Raw genomic sequence first — 19830 nt, forward strand, 5'->3', positions numbered from 1 at the left:
CTGGTTCTTATCTCTGCCATTTGGAGAACACAATGTCAACATTGTGAATTTCACAATGTTCAGGTAGGATTCCACCGACTGTCATTCATATTACAGAAGTCAACAAGCCTTTCTCTGTTTTCATTCATGGTGTCACACCCTTGTCTTCCTATTGCTCTGTCGTTTGTCCTTACCAACCTTGGCATTGAGGTCTCCCATGGCATGGTATATATTCTCTCTCTCTCTCTCTCTCTAACTCTGCCTGTAGTGTAAGGTAGAATTTGTCATTTACTTTTTCGTCACTGTCATTTGTTGGAACATAGCACTAACCTGACAACAGCTACCTAAACAATTCCCTCTGCTTTGTCTATATCCTGATCTTGAGCTCATGCCTTCCTTCTGAAATCCTTAGCTTCAGGGGGTTGTTTGTTTGGACTAGGAACATGTAAACATCAGAGCTCTTCTGGGTGGGTGACTCTTGCCTCAGGGAGAGATGACAGCACCTTGCAGCCCATCCTGAGTTTTGATTAAATACAATGTTTTTTGGTCCTGAGGTGATGCTTCCCCCTCGGTTTGGTTGGTTCTGTGTGCCTTAGTAGTGTTCTTATCTATTACTGTCTTGGAGGAGCTGTGCAAGTTCCCCATCAGCACCTGTTGCGTTTCAAGAGGGCCAGCTCTTTCCAGTCATGAGCTGTGCTTTCTTTGTGTTGATACTGTTCCTTTGTCTGGAAGGGTCACTGTAGAGCAGTCTTAACAGGAATCAGCAGAGCTGCATATGTGGGAATCCAAGACTGCAATAGCAGAGCACGCAGCAGGTCCGGACTGAGGTCTGGTATCGGAGCTGCATAGCGAGAGCTTTACACAGTGACTTGAGCCAAATATAATCAGCCTCGCTTTTGTGAGCACCAAACTCCGAGTTTCCATGAGCTGCTTGTGATGTCAAGAAGAAAGAACTACTATTTAAAGAGCTCTGGTTTGCAATTTAACTAAAATAAAACAAACCAAAAAACCCCCACCTTAAGTAGCCGCCCTGTCCCTCCAGTCCTTGTGTTTTCTGTATAGTATGAAGAGAATTGAACCCTCTATGCTTTCATCTTCCCACTTCCTAAGGACTCCTGGTTCCCACAGCATCACCTTACAGCTCACCATTTGGGAGGGGGTAGGAATCCCCCAAGCTTCCAATGCCACCAGTGCCTTCCTTTTTCTAGCCACCTTTGTGGATAGGGGGAGGCGGCTGGGCTCATATTACAGACCTGAAGTGCAGCATTGAGTCATGCCCGTCCCCCTGCCCAGCCCCTAACAAAGAGGCTCTGTTCTCCTTTCCTCAGCTGCTGGCCTCCACTGATTGTGTTCCAGCTTCATTGCCATCAACTCCGAGCCTTCAATACTTCTGCATAATACCCCAGTGGAAGAATCATTTCCCACTCCTGGCTTCAGGGGAATAAGGGAAGTGGCCCCTGCACTAATCCTTGCCCCATAGACTGTTGCACTGTTCTGTGCAGGGGCAGGAACCCATTGGTGACCAGAACCCCTCGGCTCCTAGACCTGTCTGTTCAGAGCTATGGAACTCTCCTGGATTCAGGTTTCTTCCCCCCGGCCCCGCAAATCTAGTTTTAGGCTGTGAGCCTGGGCTAAACTACTCAAAGGGAGCTGGACATTACTGTGGACAGATGAGTGATGCAGAACAGCAAACTGTTAAGATATTTAAAGAATGAGGCCAATATGGTGGGAGAGGGAATGTCCTTGGTGAATGGTGCAGCCTCCCATAGAATATTTTTGTCCAGTCTGCATCTTCAGAAGAATAATGCCGAACTATAGGAGGTGGTTCAGAGAAGGGCAGTGAAACTCATAGTCAGTTGACTAAAAGACTGAAATTGTTAACCTTAGAGAGGGCCTATGATGAAGCATATAAAATAACTAATCCTAGAAAGGTAAATCAGGAACTTCATAACTCAAGGACAAGAGGTCACTTAAGGAAACTAAAAGGTGGTAAGTTTGAAAATGAAATACTCTTACATAATGTAATTAAACTGTGGCACACTCTCTGCCACACGTTAAGTTTTTGGCCTCAAGAACATCAAGATTCCCAAAGAGAGAGCATTAGCTCTTGTAAATTCGTGTAGAAAGATTGAACTTGATCTCTTCATCTGAAGCATGAGGATGAGACGTAACTTTGGAGATGGCTATTATCCCACATCTGTTCTGTCTTCTGCTGAAGCACCTGGTGCCTGCTACCAGTTGGAGATGGGATACTGAACTGGGTGGACCCCAGTGTCCTACAGGCCTGATTCATTATGACAGTTGTCCTCTGCCAAGAAGCCTTTTTGTCATGTCTTGCTGAGTTGTTGCTGTTTTGGGATTCCACTGTTGCCGACTCTCTCAAATTTTGTGATTGTTTTCCTTTACGCCTCAACTTTTGGAGTCAAGTGACTAATAAAACAGATTTTCTTGGGGTGGATTTTTTTAGCAAGCTTTTAGCTTGCATGGTTGCAGAGAAAATCTTCAGCACATGATCTGAGCGAACCCTAACAGCTCAAACAAGAAGGCAAAGAAATCCCAAAATTCAGTATTGTCAAAAACTTAAGCAAATCTCATGACTTTTGGTGCTGACTCATGCTCCTTTTATTTTTTTAAAGGCTTTAATGTTGACAATATGGGGATTTGGTTGTGAAGTAAGATCAGAAAAAGCCCTTGCAAGGACAGACTTGTTCCTTAAGCACAGAGGCCTCTTTGCCCAAGTCCATCTTTCTCTCAACCAGTAGCCTCATTGGGTCAGGGAACTGCTCTCTGAAGTCTTCTATTGCATGTTGGGATTTTGGGGAGGGAGTTCTTATGTTTTGGATATAAACTTCTTGATGGGAACTGTTTTCTGAATTGCGTGCTTATCACTATGAGCTGTGAACTGGGTGCCCAGACCTACAGCAAGAGGACTGTACCAGTACTCTAGAATCAGAATGTGTGTGTGTGTGTGTGTGTGTGTGTGTGTGTGGTTCTACCCCCTGCCCCCCAACTGTGCTGGGGGTGGGAGATGCTATGTGATCAAATCCCTCCCCAAATCAGTTTCCCCATTGTGAGATGGGGAGAAAACTTGCCTACTTTACTCTGTTCTTACAACTCCCTGTTAAGTGCTTTAACATCTCCCTGCACCTCTGTGCCTCCCTAAGTATTAAAAAAACAAACAAAAAAAAACCTCATGAGCCACACTGGAGACAGCTAAGTAGTCATAACTGCCTAGTGTCCACTGCAAAACTGCCACAAACCCTAAAGAATAAGAGGTTAATCATTTCTGGAGATGCTGACTCCTAATGCTAAATCCCTATTGGCTTGGGCAGCAGGTTACGGTATTTGGCTTTTATATTTCAGTTAGTGGAAAGAGCTAGAATCACAACACACATACCCCGCCTCTGTCTGGGGAACTAGCTCCCTGAGAGCTCCACTGAGATTGGCTGGCTGGCTGGCTGGCTGGCTGGCTGGCTGGCTGGCTGGCTGGCTGGCTGGCTGGCTGGCTGGCTGAGGAACATGCACAAGAGTACAAGATGCTTGCTTGTTGGATTTGCAGCAATCACACCCCTCGCTCATGATAGCGTCATGAGCTAAAAGTGTGAGAAGCTGTTGTATAGTTCCCATCACCAACTACAAACCACTCATGTTTGTATGACGGAGTTAGTCTTGGCAAAAATAAAGAAAAGGGAAAAAAAAACTGAACTACTTCCTAGAGACTGTAATGAAATGGGAAGTTTCTGCAAGACTTTTATGAAGCATAGGCTTCTGTGCATTGCATTGCATTGCCATCTATTGAATAAAAAATTAATACTGCTCTTGGAATGGTGCAGGAGAGGGGTGTGGGTGTGATCTTGCTGTCTGAGGGGAAATTAATACTGTCATTAAAGAACTGGCTCAAAGTAACCCAAATCAAGGTCAAGATCCAGCAAGACAACAAGATGCCCCCCTGACTGAACAATCAACACAACAGCAGAAAAGAGGAGGAGGGATAGTTCAGTGATTTTGAGCATTGGCCTGCTAAACCCAGGGTTGAGTTCAATCCTTGAGGGGGCCCTTTAGGGATTTGGGGCAAAAATCTGTCTGGGGATTAGCCCTGCTTTGAGCAGGGAGTTGGACTAGATGACCTCCTGAGATCCCTTCCAACCCTGATATTCTATGAAACTCCAGCAGGCAAGACTTCGATTGAGCTAGAGAAGAAGCTGTCAGGTGACTGAAAGAGGGGGGCCTTTTTGGAGGGACTCAAGAGCCTGGACAAAGTGGGGAAATGGGGAAGAGAGACTCCGTCATAGCTTGACTGGCTCCTCAGGGCACTGGTTTGAACAGGATGGTGTATGCCTTAAATTAAGTGATTTTTTGCTAACCTGAGGACTTTCAGACTGTGTGTGCCAGGTGACTAATAAATGGCCAACTTGTTTTTTGAAAAGGCTGAGTGTGTTGCTGCAAGTATTCACTGAGAGCATTATGCTCTGACACCACCTCATACAGGAGTCTGGAGTTCCTGCAAGGAGTCACAAAGACGGGGATCACTGGTGTTGAAGGCCCAATCTCAGCATCATGAAAGCCACAGGCCAGCCCCTGTGGAACTATGGGTCTCTGTGGCCTGGCACACTAAAGGGGTCACTCCCAGGAGACCGGGTGCAGGCTGAGGCATCGATCACACCCTGTGACTCCATGACATAGAGGTCTTTCCAGATTCTAAGCAAGCAGCTCTTGTGCTGTTGCACAATGTAGTGTCCTTGTTTTGTGGATAACTGGAAAAACTCTAATCTCTGGAGCTGTAGGTAAACTCCCTTGGAACAAACAGCTTCTTTGCTGCCCCTGCAGAGGCAAACAAGCCATACCTCTGGAGGCAGTGTGGCAGTCACTCTAAGACAGTGACAACTTTGGTGTAAAACTGGCTTCCTGCTGTAGCCAGTGCGTCCATGGGGCAAAACCTACCTTTGTATAAAATGGTAATGTAGTTGCTGTATAGCCTAACCTTCTGCTCTTGGCATTGTGGAGTTGAATTGAGTGGCCAGTGTGTTCCAGAGAACACCAGAAAGTAGACACATGTTTACGGTATTTGGGGGGGATGGTGTTCAAAACACTGATATTTGGTATAGGCCTGTCTTTATACCTTCCTCTAAAGCATGTGGTACTGGCCACTGCTGGAGATGCAATACTAGACTAGATGAACTTCATTAGTGTGCTCACAGACAAACAAAATAAGCTGTATATAATTAGCTGTTTAGCAACATGCCCATACAAGGCTGTAATGCTGAGTTAATTCATCACCTTGGCCTCTCCAGGTATAGTTTGGTAATTCCAATACTAGAAACTTTCAGGCTTCTTATATCAGGGTGACTGCTTCCCAGACTACCCTGTTCTTTCTTCCTTACTCCCTCCCAAAGTGAAAGGATGGATGACCTTTGTGGTTAAAGGCACTTATTAGGATGAGGCTCTACCATGTATCCTGTGTGATCTTGGACAGATCACTTAATCTATTTGTGCCTCAGTGTCTAATCTGTAAAATCAGGGGGTTGTGAGAATTAAACCCAGCAGTGTTTGTGAGGTGCTTGGATATTATGGTGAGGGGAGGGGCCGTTCAACTCCCTATATAGGGTAGTATCAGAGGGGTAGCTGTGTTAGTCTGGATCTGTAAAAGCAGCTAAGAGTCCTGTGGCACTTTATAGACTAACAGAAATATTGGAGCATGAGCTTTCCTGGGTGAATACCCACCCATGCATTCTTGACGAGTGGGTATTCCACCCACGAAAGCTTCATGGCTCCAAATCTCTTTAAGTCTATAAGGTGTGTATACAGCATGGCCAGCAGGGCGCATATAGTAGTGTAGCAGGGGCTTTTCGCAAGGGAGGAAGGTTTGCTTTAGATTAACTTAGAACAGCTGTGGCCAATTAGAGCACCTGACTTCACTTAGAGCACTGACTCCAGTCATGGGATATAAACCCTGCTTTCAGTCAGACAGGGGGGTGGTAGTTTGAAGAGAAAGGTTGGTTGGAGCAGAGTGCAGAAGAGAAGAGTTTGTCCAGAGAGAAACAGAAGGTTTGGAGGAGTGCTGCGGTGGATTTGGGAAGCCCAAGAAAGCCCTAGGTAGGGGCACCAGGCTTGTATGAAGAGAGCGAGAAGCCCTTCACAAGCTGACGGGTATGAGAGGGAAGTAACCCAGGGGAAGAAACCGCTAGTCAAGTGGTTCACCACAACCCCAGGGCCCCTGGGTTGGGACCTGGAGTAGAGGGCGGGCCCAGGTCCTTCCCTCTCTACTCCCCTCCTCCAAGGACACTAGGGGAGTGATTAAGAACTGGTTCAGAGGCAAGCAATAGCGCTGTGAACCTACCCCAGAGAAGAGAAAGCGCGAGACCCAGAGAACAGTACCGGCAAGTTGCCACAGGACTCTTTGCTGCCTATATAGGGTAGGTCTACATTGCAATTAAAAACCTGCAGCTGGTCCATGCCAGATGACTTGTGCTCCTGGAGCTCAGGTTGCAGAGCTGTTTCATTGCTATGTGGACTAAACTTGGGTTGCAGCCTGCAGTCTGGGACCCTCTCATCTTAAAATCCAAGGCCAGAAGTCTACACTGCAATGAAACAGCCCCAAAGCCTAAGCCAGCTGTGCTGGGCCTGCTGTGGGTGTCTAATTGTAGTGTAGACATATGCATAGTGACTCTTCCCACCCAAAAATTGCTCATGCTACATATTGTGCTTGTAACCTATTCCAAGCTGTGTATTTTGGGAGTGTGACTAGGAGCAAGGGATCGGTCAGAAACTTGCTGTAACACTGTCACTTCCCTATCAGTCATATGAAAATAATACCTACCCATCACTTACTGTCCGGCTACAGACCTAGGACCCGTCCAGTCTTGGTGTCTGCCTTGAAGACAGAGTAATACCTCCTTACAGCATAGCTAGAGTTCAGTGTTCGCTCCCTGTAGTCTAGAAGTGACTGCTAATTGGTGGAGGAAACTAGCCAATTAGAATGAAGCCTACATTCCAGTTTAGTCCAGAATTAACCTAAATATTTAATAGGATTAGCCAAAAGCTTTGTACTGAAACAAAATAACACACTGGCTTTCAGTGACCCTTGCTGAACAAACTCAAAGCCAGAAAGCTCTGCTACTGATGTCCTAGGTTTTGTGGGTTGGCTGTTTAATTGGAGTGATGCTTTACCCCATCTCATCCTTCTGGTGGGTTACTTATGTCCTTTTAAAGAGACAGTCCTTTTTGAGTGAGGAACTCAAAAGCACTTTAAACTATGCTAAGTGGCTAGTTTTTTTCACATTCTCCTCAGAAGCTATCCTTATTTTGGAAAGGAAGGAACAGATCTCTGAGATGTGGAAATCTTCCCCTTTAAATATCAGTCACTCAGCCAAGCTATGCCTTTCTAGGATGAAGTAAGAGAAATGAAGTCAATCCCTCCAGCTCTCTTCTGAACTCCCTTCACTTTGTCTACATCTGTCTGGAGTAGTACCCAGAACTAAAGACGCTATTGCAGATAGTCTACCAAAAATATTACTGGGAGGGGCCAGCCTCTCCTTGCACCAATATGTGGTGATCATGGAACCCCAAATTGCGCTGGCCTCTTCCCTCCTCCCTATCATGTTAATTGGACAGACAGATATTCTGAAACTTGTTTCAGGTGTAGTGGAGTTGCATTGACTTGTGGCAAAGAACTATGGCTCTGCAGTGTCTGTCTCAGTACACAGGACAAATAGTGGAAATGTTTCAAAGGACTTTCTTACCAGTCTGGTGTCTCCCAAACATAATCTCCAACACATTCTTTCTGTGATCCTCTGAAAACCAGGCTACACACACTGAGGTATGGTCGTCATATGCCTCTTGCCTTCACTCTTGTATTGTCTGTCCTACTCTGCATCATCAAACTGCTGCCTGAGGTTCTGGAGCCTGTGCTACTGGTACCTACATGCAGAGGCTTGTCATCACATTATACTGAAAATGGAAAGGTGCTTTTGCAGGCACATCCTTGTGACAAGTTTGACTGCCCATCTTTTAAGGGTCCCTGAGCAAAGACATTAATTCATATGCTGCTGAATTGCACAGCTTGTTTCTGTAGCATCATGCATGATTAAGGGTTCTCATATTCACACAGGTGACTGGCTACCGGGTTGGATTGTACAAGGCTGGCATGACATAAATTCCAAGGCCAGAGGGGACCACTTTGATCGTCTTGTCTGACCTCTGTATAACATACTGGCCATAGAGCTGCCCCAAAATAATTCCTATAAATTCTTTTGGAAAAGACATATTTGACATGATCTTTCAAACTAGGCTTTTGACCCATTTTTTTTGACTGTCTGCTGGCCCACAGGGAGCAAGGAAGAGAGCTCTGGTGGAGTAAGGAGGTAGAATGAGCGTACAGAAAAAGCTGGACAAGATTCATTTAAAAGCTTAGCAGTGTTCTCTGTGGATAAGGAGTTGGAGCCTCAGCTGATTACGTATAAATAGTGATGGAATTACAAGGCTCCTAGCTGGTTAAATCCCTTCTGTGACTGTGGGCATGTCTTCACTTACATTTTATAGCATTCTAACTTGCTGGCTCAGGGGTATGAAAAATCACCCACCTGAGCACAGCAAGTCTGAGTGCTTTAAAGCACTAGTGTAGACAGGCTCAGAGTGCTGAGAGCCAATCCCCTCGTGAAGGTGGATTACCAGGAGCACTGTGAGAGTTCTCTCGCTTGCATGTGACCACACTCGCACTTCAAAGCACTGCCTCAGGAGCGCTTTGAAGTTTCCAGTGCAGACATACCCTGACAGAATTGCATTGTAGGCCCTCTGTCACCATCCAGGAAACTTCCACAAAAGTGGCACTTTGTCAGCGGTGGTCAGTCTGGTCCATCCTCTTCTCAGACAGTAAGGAGAACCTTTCATCCAGCTGGCCCAAACATGATCTTTACAGAACCAGCTATTATGTAGCTGGATCTCTGGCAAAATGATGGCTCAGAGCTATCTCTAATGATGACTAGTGCCCCTTTAATGCTGTCTAGAGGCTATATACTAACGTGGATTGTTGTCTTGTTTGTTTCCCTTTAGATCCTGGAAGTGAAGGAAGATGGGATCCAACTGTTTGAAAGTCACCAAGTATTTCCTTTTCCTTTTCAATCTCCTCTTTTTTGTAAGTATTGTCTCTGGGGGAGGGCTTGAATAGATGAGTAGCTCTGACTTACGGGGTGGGCAGAAGGGACTATATATAGCCTCAGATGTGGACCTTTAGACTTCAGACTAAACTAAAATTTAGTATAGGTGCCCACTCCAAAATGTCATTGACCCTGATGCCCCTTGTGGCTTCTAGCTGTACATGCTCCATCTCCTTCCCAGGCCGAAGTAGACAGATTAACTCATTCCACGTATCCCGCCTGCTGTGTCTAGTGCCTATAGCCTGTCCTGTCAATGGAAAGGGGAAGGTGGGCCTACTTTGCTTCCCTGGAAATTTTGCCATTATTGCATTCCTTTTTCTGCCACATCTGGAGCAGCAGTAACAGGGTTGCTACAGACAGGGCCGGCTCCAGGCCACAGCGGGCCAAGCGCATGCTTGGGGCAGCACACCGTGGGGGGCACTCTGCCGGTTGCTCGGAGGGCGGCAGGCAGCTCCGGCGGACCTCCCGCAGGCGTGGCTGTGGACGGTCTGCTGGTCCCGCGGCTCCGGCGGACCTCCTGCAGGCATGGCTGCGGCAGTTCCACCGGAGCCGCGGGACCGGCGAGCGGCAGAGCTCCCCCCATGGTGTGCCGCCGTGCTTGGGGCAGTGAAATTGCTAGAGCCAGCCCTGGCTACAGAGCAGTGAAGCCACAACCTGTAGAGTCCATTGCAATCCTCCTCTTCTAAATAGTCCGGGCAGGCTTCACAGAACCATCATAATTTCACTTCAAGTCCCAGTAGCTGGCTTTGATTTTGAAAAAGCTGAATCAATCCCAAGTTTTCCATTTGAAGTGGAATTTTTGAGGGTCTTGGGTGCAGGCTTGCCTGGTGGGATGAGGAGGATTGGATTTTGGGAGGGGGACCCAGTGTGAGCTGCTTCAGAATCCCTGACTGGTGCTGGCTCGCTTAGTTTGGGTGAGGATGGGAGGGTCTACATCTGGCATATATTCACCTGAGTGTTTGGCCCCAACTTCTCCTCCTTCAGTCACAGCTCTTCTCCACAAAACTCCTCTTATGTTTGGTTTAATGGCTGGAATATCTGTGTCCTCCAGGGCTCTCTGCAGGCTGATCTAAATCGTACAAGTCAGGCTAGGATTGTTCTGGCTCTCTCAAGGTGGTGTCACTTGTAGTAGAAAGAGAGCCTGGGACGTATGTCTTTGTATCAGAGGCCTGATGTGAGGCCTGAACTGAAGTAGTGGTCAAAGCTTTGACCACTACTTCAGTTCAGGCCTCACATCAGGCCTCTGATACAAAGACATACGTCCCAGGCTCTCTTTCTACTACAAGACATCTGTCTCAGGCTCTCTTCTACTACACCACTAAAGGTAGGGAAGCCTCAGGTGGTCTTCTCTAGAATATGCTGTAGCAGCACAGCTGCACCACTCTTGCTTCAGTGTAGACACTCTCTCACTATAGTGATGGGAGGGATTCTCCCATTGCTCTAGTTAATCCACCTCCCTGAGAGGTGGTAGCTAGGTTGACAGAATAATTCTTCTCTTGATCTAATGCTGTCATGCTGGGGATTAGGCTTGCTTAACTATGTTGTTTGGGTGTAGATTCTTCACACCCTGAACATAAGCACCAACTTTCCAATGTGCTGGAGGGTGCTTGGCCCCTGCTCCACCCCCACCCCACCTCTTTCCACCTTATTCCACTCCCTTCCCTGAGCGTGCCATGTCCTTGCTCCTCCCTCCCAGGCTCCTGCATGCCATGAAACAGCAAATTGCCTCGGGTGGGATGGCAGGGCACTGAGCCACAGGGCCTGCTGGCAGGCAGAAAATCCTGGGTGCATGGGGGGAGCTGGTAGAGGGGGAAGGGCTGCCCATGGGTGCTGAACACCCACCATTTTGTGCTCCTGAGCAACATAGCTGGGTTGATCTAACTTTAGTGTAGATCTAGCCTCAGATTCCAGTTTTCCCCAATTCTCCTGTGTTGGTTTAAACTCTGTCTCTCTCAACATTGCTGAATGTGTATGACAGAGAAGCCTGCTAAAATGAGAGCTTTGCTTTCCAAGCTTAACCTCTAAGTGTGGCTTTACTCCTCTACCCCACACACTGTCATGCTGCAGCCTCCTGGAGTGCTGGCCTTGATGTTGCAACTGGGACACATCTGGATCTGGTTTCCCTCAGTTTGCTATGCTAGCTCTTTCCCTGCCATGTGTTTCTGTTGCTTCCCTCTCAGAGTAGCCAGAATTCCAACTAAAGACTGCCAGGGACCAAAGGTCATGGATGTTCTTAGCATATCTGAGGAGAGTCTTAAAGGGCCATCAGAGATTTGAGGGGACTGGTTTTAGTCTAGGTTAGTGAGGTGGGGGAAGTCCCTACAGGATTGTATCTAGCTCTTCTGCTAATGCACACTTGTTCACAGGCTTATCTGTAATTGCACCTCTGTTTTGAGGGGGTGGATTAGTATTTTGTTGCTCCGTTACCTGCCCATAACAGAAGGTATTATCCTGTTTATGGTGTGATACAACAAACTATTCTTTACAACCTCCTACTCCTCTGGGAATGGATGGGGTGAGCTGGGGTCCAGTGGGACCCTGAACTTATTAAGAGATTTGTGACTTTCAGCTACTTTTAGGCAGGTTCTGGTTTGTGTTCAGCAAAAATAGCAACTTGGACAGAACCCCCTGGATCATGGGGAGAGGTACCCTGGGACTATCATCCTGGTTACAGGAATTGGGGCATTTCCTGTGTTCAGTGTAACAGTCTCAAAAAAGTATGAGTAGGAAAATAGGGGATCAATGTGGCTTTCTTTTCTCCCCTCATTTATTTGTTTTAGGGTCTCTTTGTGGGGGGTGGGGTAATCAAGTTGTGGGAGTCTTGGCTGTAAATAACCTGCACTCCAGAAGCCCTGCTTACCATTCCTATGGAGACGGTTCTGTCCAACAGGAGACGGTTCTGTCCAACAGGAGAGGGGGGAGGCTGCGTGTCTTACAATAGCCTGCAGTGCTGTCTTGCCCTATAACAACCCTGCTTATCTTTCCCTTGCTGCTGCTGAATGTTTGAATGGGGATTGCAAAGTCTCTTTATTCCACACCCTCTCCCTCACTTCCTCCCCTCTTCCATCCTGCAATTCCTCTTCCCAGCCAGTAAACCAGTGTTCTTGGGGGATCCCCCATGGGACAGCTCTGAGTTGTCAGGGGAGAGAGAGGAAAGGGGTCAGAGCCAAGCTGCTCCTTCAAATTGATCCACAAACTGCAAAGTATTTTCCCACATTTTGCACGGAAAGAGATCGAAAGATGCTGTGGGGTGGGGGTAGGGGGAGCGGCTGACGCTGGAATTCTGCAGCAGGGTTCTCAGGGACCTTGGGCCTCCTCTGGCTGGCTGCAGGTAACAGGAAGCAGCTGTTCTCTGGGCAACTTTCATCTGCTTCTTCTCCTGTGATGTTTCAAACAAACACTGCTGTTTGACTTAGTACTAGGCCTCTGCCCAATGGGCTGCAGCGCTGGACTAGGGGCAGTGAGTTAGGAGGGGTATTGACCAAATGAGGTCTGCACATCCCTCCCTGAGCCAGGCAGGCTCCACTGAGGGCCTCATGTAAGTAGTAAAGGTATTACCCCACCATCTAAAAGTGCATTCACTCTGGGGTCAGCTCTTAAGCAGGAGAGCCAAGCAGAATTTCCTGCAATTTGTCCTACTCTGTAGTGGTGATAGCGCAGGGAGAGGAGGTGAGAAACTATCCCAAAGCTGCTGTGTCCCTCTAGAAGTGTCCTCCATTTGGTACAAGGATCCCTTAGTACAAGGATTCAGAGCAGACTTCTATCTAAGCTGTGCCAGTTGGGTGCACATTGGTGGGAAGAGGGGACTTGCATTAAAGCTCAATGTGCCCATAAGGCAATATGTGAGAGCTGGAGGCTTTTCCCTTTGAGTAACGCAAGAACTGGATGGAAATGCCTTGTACAAAGCATGTATCACAGTGAGATGGATCCTCTGTGAATACTCAAGTCTATGGACTTTTCTTTAATGCCTGGGCAGCCCTATCAAGGGTGCTGAGTGCTGCTTCTAGGAGTAGCAGGGGCTCTTAGTCCCAGAGGCTTTTCTCTGTCAAGCTGAGGCTAGTGAATAACGGGTGACTGCCCTCAACCTGAACTGACAGGCACATGCTGGGGTGGGTTTGGTTCCAGCTGGGATGGATTTGTAGTGTAACGCTCAAGTGGTTGGTCATTCTACAGATCAGCAGTGGCAACAGGAAATGCCCATCCCTGCAGAGAACTTGCATGTTAATACCTATGACTGACTTTTGTGGTCCTGTTTGATCTGTCAGCTGCAGCCATGTGATTGGCACCTCCATCCTACTGATCTGGGCTGGAGGGAACCAATGCTATGAACGTGTCAAAACTATTCTCAAATCCAGGGATCTGCAGAGTGTTTGGATTTCCCCTGTGAATTCTGAGTGTGTGCATGCAATTAAGGAGTTACAGGTCTCAGCCACTGTAGGGCTTTAACTGGGTGGCAAAGGTCCCCAGGTCCTGGGGCTCTGAGCTCCCATTTGCTGTCAGCTATCTAGAAAGGACCAAAGGAAGGAATATTTTCTGGTTCAGGTTTCATGGTCAAGATCTCTAACCTAGAGTCCTTGCCTGGCTGAAATGGGCTCTTTGGGCCTATCTGAAGGTGATGGGTAAAACATTAGGGGAATACTGCCATTCTGGCTGTTGTTTAGACACTGAAATGACACCTGTCCAGTACTAGATGATAAAGTCCTAGCCCACTGAAGTAGCCCTAGAGAGACAAGGCCTCCAACATATCCTTCCTGGAGATCTGAACAGCCAAGGCAGGTCACAAAGCTCCACTGAATAGAGAGAAAATTCACCTGTGCCTCCTGCTTTCTCTACTTCTCCTTATAGCGAATCGGAAAGACAAAAGTCTGAGTGCTTCAGAGCTAAGGCTGCATGGAGATGGCATTGTGGGGCTGAGGTGAGGGAAGGCAGAGGCCTGGTCTACACTACGCGTTTAAACCGAATTTAGCAGCATTAAACCGATTTAACCCTGCACTCATCCACACAATGAGACCCTTTACATCGATATAAAGGGCTCTTTAAACCAGTTTGTATACTCCTCCCCGACGAGAGGAGTAGCGCTGAAATCAGTATTGCCACGTCAGATTAGGGTTAGTGTGGCCGCAAATCGACAGTATTGGCCTCCGGGCGATATCCTACAGTGCACCACTGTGACCGCTCTGGAAAGCAATCTGAACTCAAATGCACTGGCCAGGTAGACAGGAAAAGCCACGCAAACTGTTGAATTTCATTTCCTGTTTGCCCAGTGTGGAGCTCTGATCAGCACAGGTGGCGATGCAGTCTCAAATCCAAAGAAAGCGCCAGCATGGACCATACAGGAGATACTGGATCTGGTCGCTGTATGGGGAGACAAATCTGTTCTATCAGAGCTCCATTACAGAAGATGAAATGACAAAGCATTTGAAAAAATCTCCAGGCTATGATACAGAGTCCACAGCACAGTGCTGTGTGACAAGCGTAATGGAAAGCCAAAGAATCAAATGGGCGCTCAGGGAGGGAGGAGGTACTGAGGACTCCAGCTATCCCACAGTCCCTGCAGTCTCTGAAAAACATTTGCATTCTTGGCTGAGCACCCAGTGCCTGTAGGGTCAAACACATTGTCTGGGGGTGGTTCAGGGTATATCTCTTCAATTTACATCCCCGTCCACCCCTGTGAAAGAAAAGAGGGGGAAAAAAATTGTTTCTTGACTTTTTTTCAATGTCACCGTATGTCTACTGCATGCTGCTGGTAGACATGGTGCTACAGCACTGAACAGCAGCATCCTCTCCCCTCCCCTCCTTGGTGGCAGACGGTACAGTGCAAAATGACTGGTATCCATCCTCATCATCCTGTGAGTCCTCCTGGCTGGCCTCGGTGAGGTTGGCCAGGGGTGCCTGGGTAAAAATAGGAATGACTCCCGTCATTCCCGGCAGATGGTACAGAACGGCTGGCAACAGTCTGCATCATAGCAACTGGGGGCTGAGCTCCATGAATACTCCCCCTCCCCCCGTTCATGTCTAAAGAAAAGATTCTGTACTGCCTGGACTATCATAGCAGCGGGAGGCTGCCTCCCCCTCATTTTATCTCACTAAAAAGTCAGTGTTTATTCCTGCATTCTTTATTACTTCATCACACAAATGGGAGGACACTGCAACGGTAGCCCAGGAGGATTGGGGGAGGAGGGAAGCAACAGGTGGGGTTGTTGCAGAGGCACCCCCTAGAATGGCATGCAGTTCATCATTTCTGCGGGATCTGACACGGAGCGGCTGTGCTCTCTGGTTCTCTGATACACTGGTTCTCTAGTACACTTGCCCCATATTCTAGGCAGGACTGACTCTATTTTTAGATAAAAACATAAAGGAGGGAATGACTCTCCGAGTCATTCCCATTTTTGTCTTTGCACCCCTGGCCGACCTCAGCAAAGGCCAGCCAGGAGCACCCATGACAGCAGCAGACGGTACAGAACGACTGATAGCCGTCATCTCATTGCCATTTACAATGGCATGGTAGATGGTACAATAGGGATGGTAACCGTCTCTGCTACCTTGCAAAGGCAAATGAATGCAGCTGTGTAGCGCTGCAGTACTGCCTCTGTCAGCGGCATCCAGTACACATACGGCGACAGTGACAAAAGGCAAAACGGGCTCCATGGTTGCCGTGCTATGGCGTCTGCCAGGGCAATACAGGGAAAAAGGGCGCAAAATGATTGTCTGCCGTTACTTTCACAAAGGAAGGAATGAGTGACGACATTTACCCAGAATCACTCGCGACACTGTTTTTGCACCATCATGCATTGGGATCTCAGCCCAGAATTCCAATGGGCGAGGGAGACTGCGGGATCTATGGGATAGCTACCCACAGTGCAACGCTCCAGAAATCGACGCTAACCTCGGTACATGGACGCAGACCGCCGAATTATTGGGGTTTGTGTGGCCGCATGCACTCGACTTTATACAATCTGTTTTACAAAACCGGTTTATGTAAAATCAGAATAATCCTGTAGTGTAGACCTACCCTAAGTCTGTTTGTAGTCCATGGTATGTTGCTCTCCAGGTGTGGCTTTTTTATACAGTGGATGGTGAAGAATAGATTTGCAGTCAAGGGAAGACCACCTACTGTAGCCATCTAGCTTCATCTCTGAACCAAGTAAGCTGAGCAAGTGGCTGCTGCTGCTCCTTTCACTTTGAAGTCCATGATTTCAGTGTGGATGGGGGCCCCAGCCTCAGTCAAACAGACTTGCTGTCTGTGTTGCAGGACCATAACTTCAGCCTTATTGGAAGCCTCTGCCATGTGCAGGCCTGTGCAGCATAGACCCTATGAGGATGCACTGAGATGTGTGGGGACTAGAGGAGGTGTTTCTGCTGCGCAGTTCTCTGCCCTACCCTCCTCTTAACATATATGTGAGTGAGGTGCAAAGTCCCCTGAACAAAACCCCAAAGTTTAAAATCAACCCTCAGACTAGCTGGTCTGTTAGACAGAATGTGACCTCAGTCCATCTTGACACACCACAGTGTCATCCCAAGATAGCACTGAGCTGGGCCCTGTAATTATCCTGCTAAAGGAAGTACAATATCAGGCCATAATTGCCACTTTCCAGTAGGCTTGGCTTGGTGTGTCACTGAAGTGAGTTTATTTTCAGTGCTGGGTAGCAAGGCTGACACTTTTTTCACTCTGACAGGAGCCCTGGCTAGAATCTTGTCCCTTCCTGTAGGGGGATGGGGTTGTAGGATACACCATTGCTTAATCCATTGTAGGTCACTGATCACTGCAGTTCCCACCCACAGACAGAATAAGAAAGATGTTGCACTTGAGCTAGTGGAAGGAGCAACCCTACTACCGTGCTCAGTAAATTGGCATAGACATGGAGTGGAACTGGAAATTGTCGGGGACTGCAATGCAGCCATAGGACAGCCTGCCTCTTTCCTTTCTTCTCTCTTCCCCCACCCCTCTGTTTTCCTACAGCAACTTCCTGCAAGCACAAGATTTGCAGACTAGAGCAAAAGGCAGACTGTACAGAGGCTGTAGATGGTCCCAGTGCCTCATAACGAATAGCCTCTCAGGGACACAACTTAGAAGTAGTTCTGTTTTTTGTCAGCAACGGGAGAACATAGGGTTGACACCCCAAGATCACTGCTCCATAAGAAAGTCCTATGAATATTTTTGAGAAACTGTGGGTTAAGCAGGAGGCAATATCTCTATCTGTAAACTCACCCATCCCTAGGAATGCCATGTTAGCTGAGATTTTTCTTCATCCCTCTCTATCTTGCGTTTTAGCTGACTCCCTGGCTTGATGTGCTGTCTCAACCCTGCCCTGAGATATTGCTGTGTGCTCAGGCCCACTGGAAGAGGGCCAGTGTGGCATTTTTCCAGTACTGGGCTAAACAGAGTCCAGCTTAAGATAAGGGTGGGCGCTAATGCACACTACAAGATCCAGTCCTTCTACCCCTTACAATGTATAGCCTTTGCAAGCTTTCCACCACTGAAGTGCAATTTCTTTTCACTCCCCCTTGTCTACATGTAAGTTATTTGCCACTTAATTCTGCTTTAACTTGGTTGGTGAGTTTCTTATCCTTCTTGGTTACCTGCCACCAGCACAGCTACCAAGCTCCCCTCCCAGCCATGCATTGCTGTCCCCTAAGCAAGGAAATGGAAAGCAGGTTCTTGTGTGATGTGATTACACTCTAGTTCCACGGACACCACCTGGCATGAGAGACAGCGGTGCAAATCTTTGTGGCATTGGTGAGGAAGTTAAAACAGTTTTCAAAACATATGAGAAGGGGAATTTCAGGAGCTAGCTTCTCATTTCCCTTGTTTCTACAAACCTCTGTGAACACGCTCCAGCTGGCCCATAATCTGCATCTTCCTCTCTTGATCCATCTAGCCTCTGTCCCATCCTGCAGTCTTGTCACTGTTTGGTTCAAGAGCCTTCTTGGCAGCTCCTGCCATCTGGAACCGCCTCTCTGTTTTTGTCCTGAGTCTCCTTCCTTTGCGCTTCAGATCACAGCTGCAAACCTCTTTCTGAGTGTGCCTTTTGCAATTAAACAAACGAATGAGAGCCTGATCTGTGTGCTGCTTTGAAGGTATAGGGACTCTGCCCTCCATTTGTGCAGTGGGCTGTGATGCTGGATGGGGTATCTGGGCACCACAGTACTAGCTGTTGGAATTAACCCAATATAAAAGATACTGTGGTACAAGACAAGTACCTAAAGTGAGGGTTCCGTCTCAGTATAAGGGCCAGGGAAGTTGTGTGCATGTAACAAGATGTAACCCACAATCAATCTGGTGCCTATTTATCCTCTCATCAGAAATGCCCAGCTCCAGATGAAAATGTTATTGCTAATCCTCACCCCAGGCTGGCTTTGTGGTAGTTGGGGATGGGCTGCTGCTGCTTCTCTCTGGAACAACCAGCTCTTTCTGGTGTGTGCTATCCCCAGAGTTTGCCAGCTTGTTCATGCCAGTGGAGTGTTATGAGTTGTCTGTCTGTTCAGTTTCCCTGTCATGTCTTGGCCCTATGCCAGAAGCTCAGCTGTCACTCTCATGCACCATAGCTTATGGCTTTGTTCCTTGGAGATGAGCTTTCTGGTTGTGCATATTACTCGTAGGAACCCAAGCTCGGCAGCACTGATTTCTGCATTTGATGCTTTGCACTTAGGCTTGAGTCACAAATGAGAGGTCTGGCATGTCCATTAGACCTAGCTGCTGCTCCCTTGAAGGGTCCCTATTGTAAGGCACCCCATAGGATTAGGTAGATGATTCCCCATCCCTTGAAAGCACAACCCTGGATCAAGCAGCAGGGTTTTCTCTGTCCAAAAGTTCCTATAATGCTTACCTGTGTGTGTGTGTGTGTGTGTGTGTGACACATACCTGCCTCTTGCTGCTCTTTTTGGACAGCATTGCTCTGCAGTTGTACAAATTGTGCCTTGAGTCTCACTCCAAGCCTTTCACGGCAAAGAGCCTTTTGACTGTCTGTTCCAGCTCTTCTCCCCTGCAGCACCATGTATAACTAAAGCACTACATGAATAATCTCCAAACAGCAGAACCTAGAGATTGTGTGCTGCTAGCTGGGACTACTTCCGGGAGTGACTGTTTAATCTTGTTTGCTTGCTCTTGGGGAAGGGTGTGTAATGGGAGGAAGGATGGGAACAGTGGGACACTTGCTGTTTAGCTCTTAACCACCAGTCCCCCACTCCCTGTTCTGTTTTTTTGTTTTTTTTGTTTTTAACTAGTGACTTTCACTCTTCTTGCTCTTTCAGATCCTGGGTGCTGTGATCCTGGGCTTTGGAGTGTGGATCTTAGTCGACAGAAGCAGTTTCATTTCAGTTCTGCGTAAGGCCACGATTCATTCTTCTATCTTTATCTTCTGATTTATATCCTGTGGGAGATCGGTCCCTCTGTGTGTTTAGCTCTTTAAATACAAAGACATGGGAGGGACTTCTACCTTGTGCTATGCCAAGGAACATAGTCCTAAGCAAAGAATGGCTTCTAGAAGAACATCAGTAGTTAATGATCTTGTTTAGGGGGGCTGTTGGATCAGTCCAGAGATAGTAACCTTAAAGTGTGCCCCATTCAGAGAAACTACTTCTAAATAAAAACTCTTGAGAAATCCTAGATCTCTGCCCAGACATAAGCTCCAGATAAATACATTACAAGCCACGTGGCTGGACCATTGCTACTTGCTGGGCCCCCAGTTCAAATGTGTTC

The 19830-nt window shown here is 47.5% G+C and overlaps 1 protein-coding gene across 1 annotated transcript in view; it reads left to right on the forward strand.

Annotated features, from left to right (window-relative positions):
* Window positions 1-19830, forward strand: part of CD82 (CD82 molecule) — a 70106-nt gene that overhangs the window by 28042 nt on the left and 22234 nt on the right. The window contains exons 2-3 of the mRNA XM_032790416.2: window positions 9028-9109; window positions 19383-19455. Coding sequence (XP_032646307.1) covers window positions 9047-9109; window positions 19383-19455 — 136 coding nt within the window. The 5' untranslated portion in view covers window positions 9028-9046. The remainder of the gene's footprint in view (window positions 1-9027; window positions 9110-19382; window positions 19456-19830) is intronic.

This window comes from Chelonoidis abingdonii, chromosome 4 (genome assembly GCF_003597395.2).
Source record: "Chelonoidis abingdonii isolate Lonesome George chromosome 4, CheloAbing_2.0, whole genome shotgun sequence".
Taxonomy (NCBI): Eukaryota; Metazoa; Chordata; order Testudines; family Testudinidae; genus Chelonoidis; species Chelonoidis abingdonii.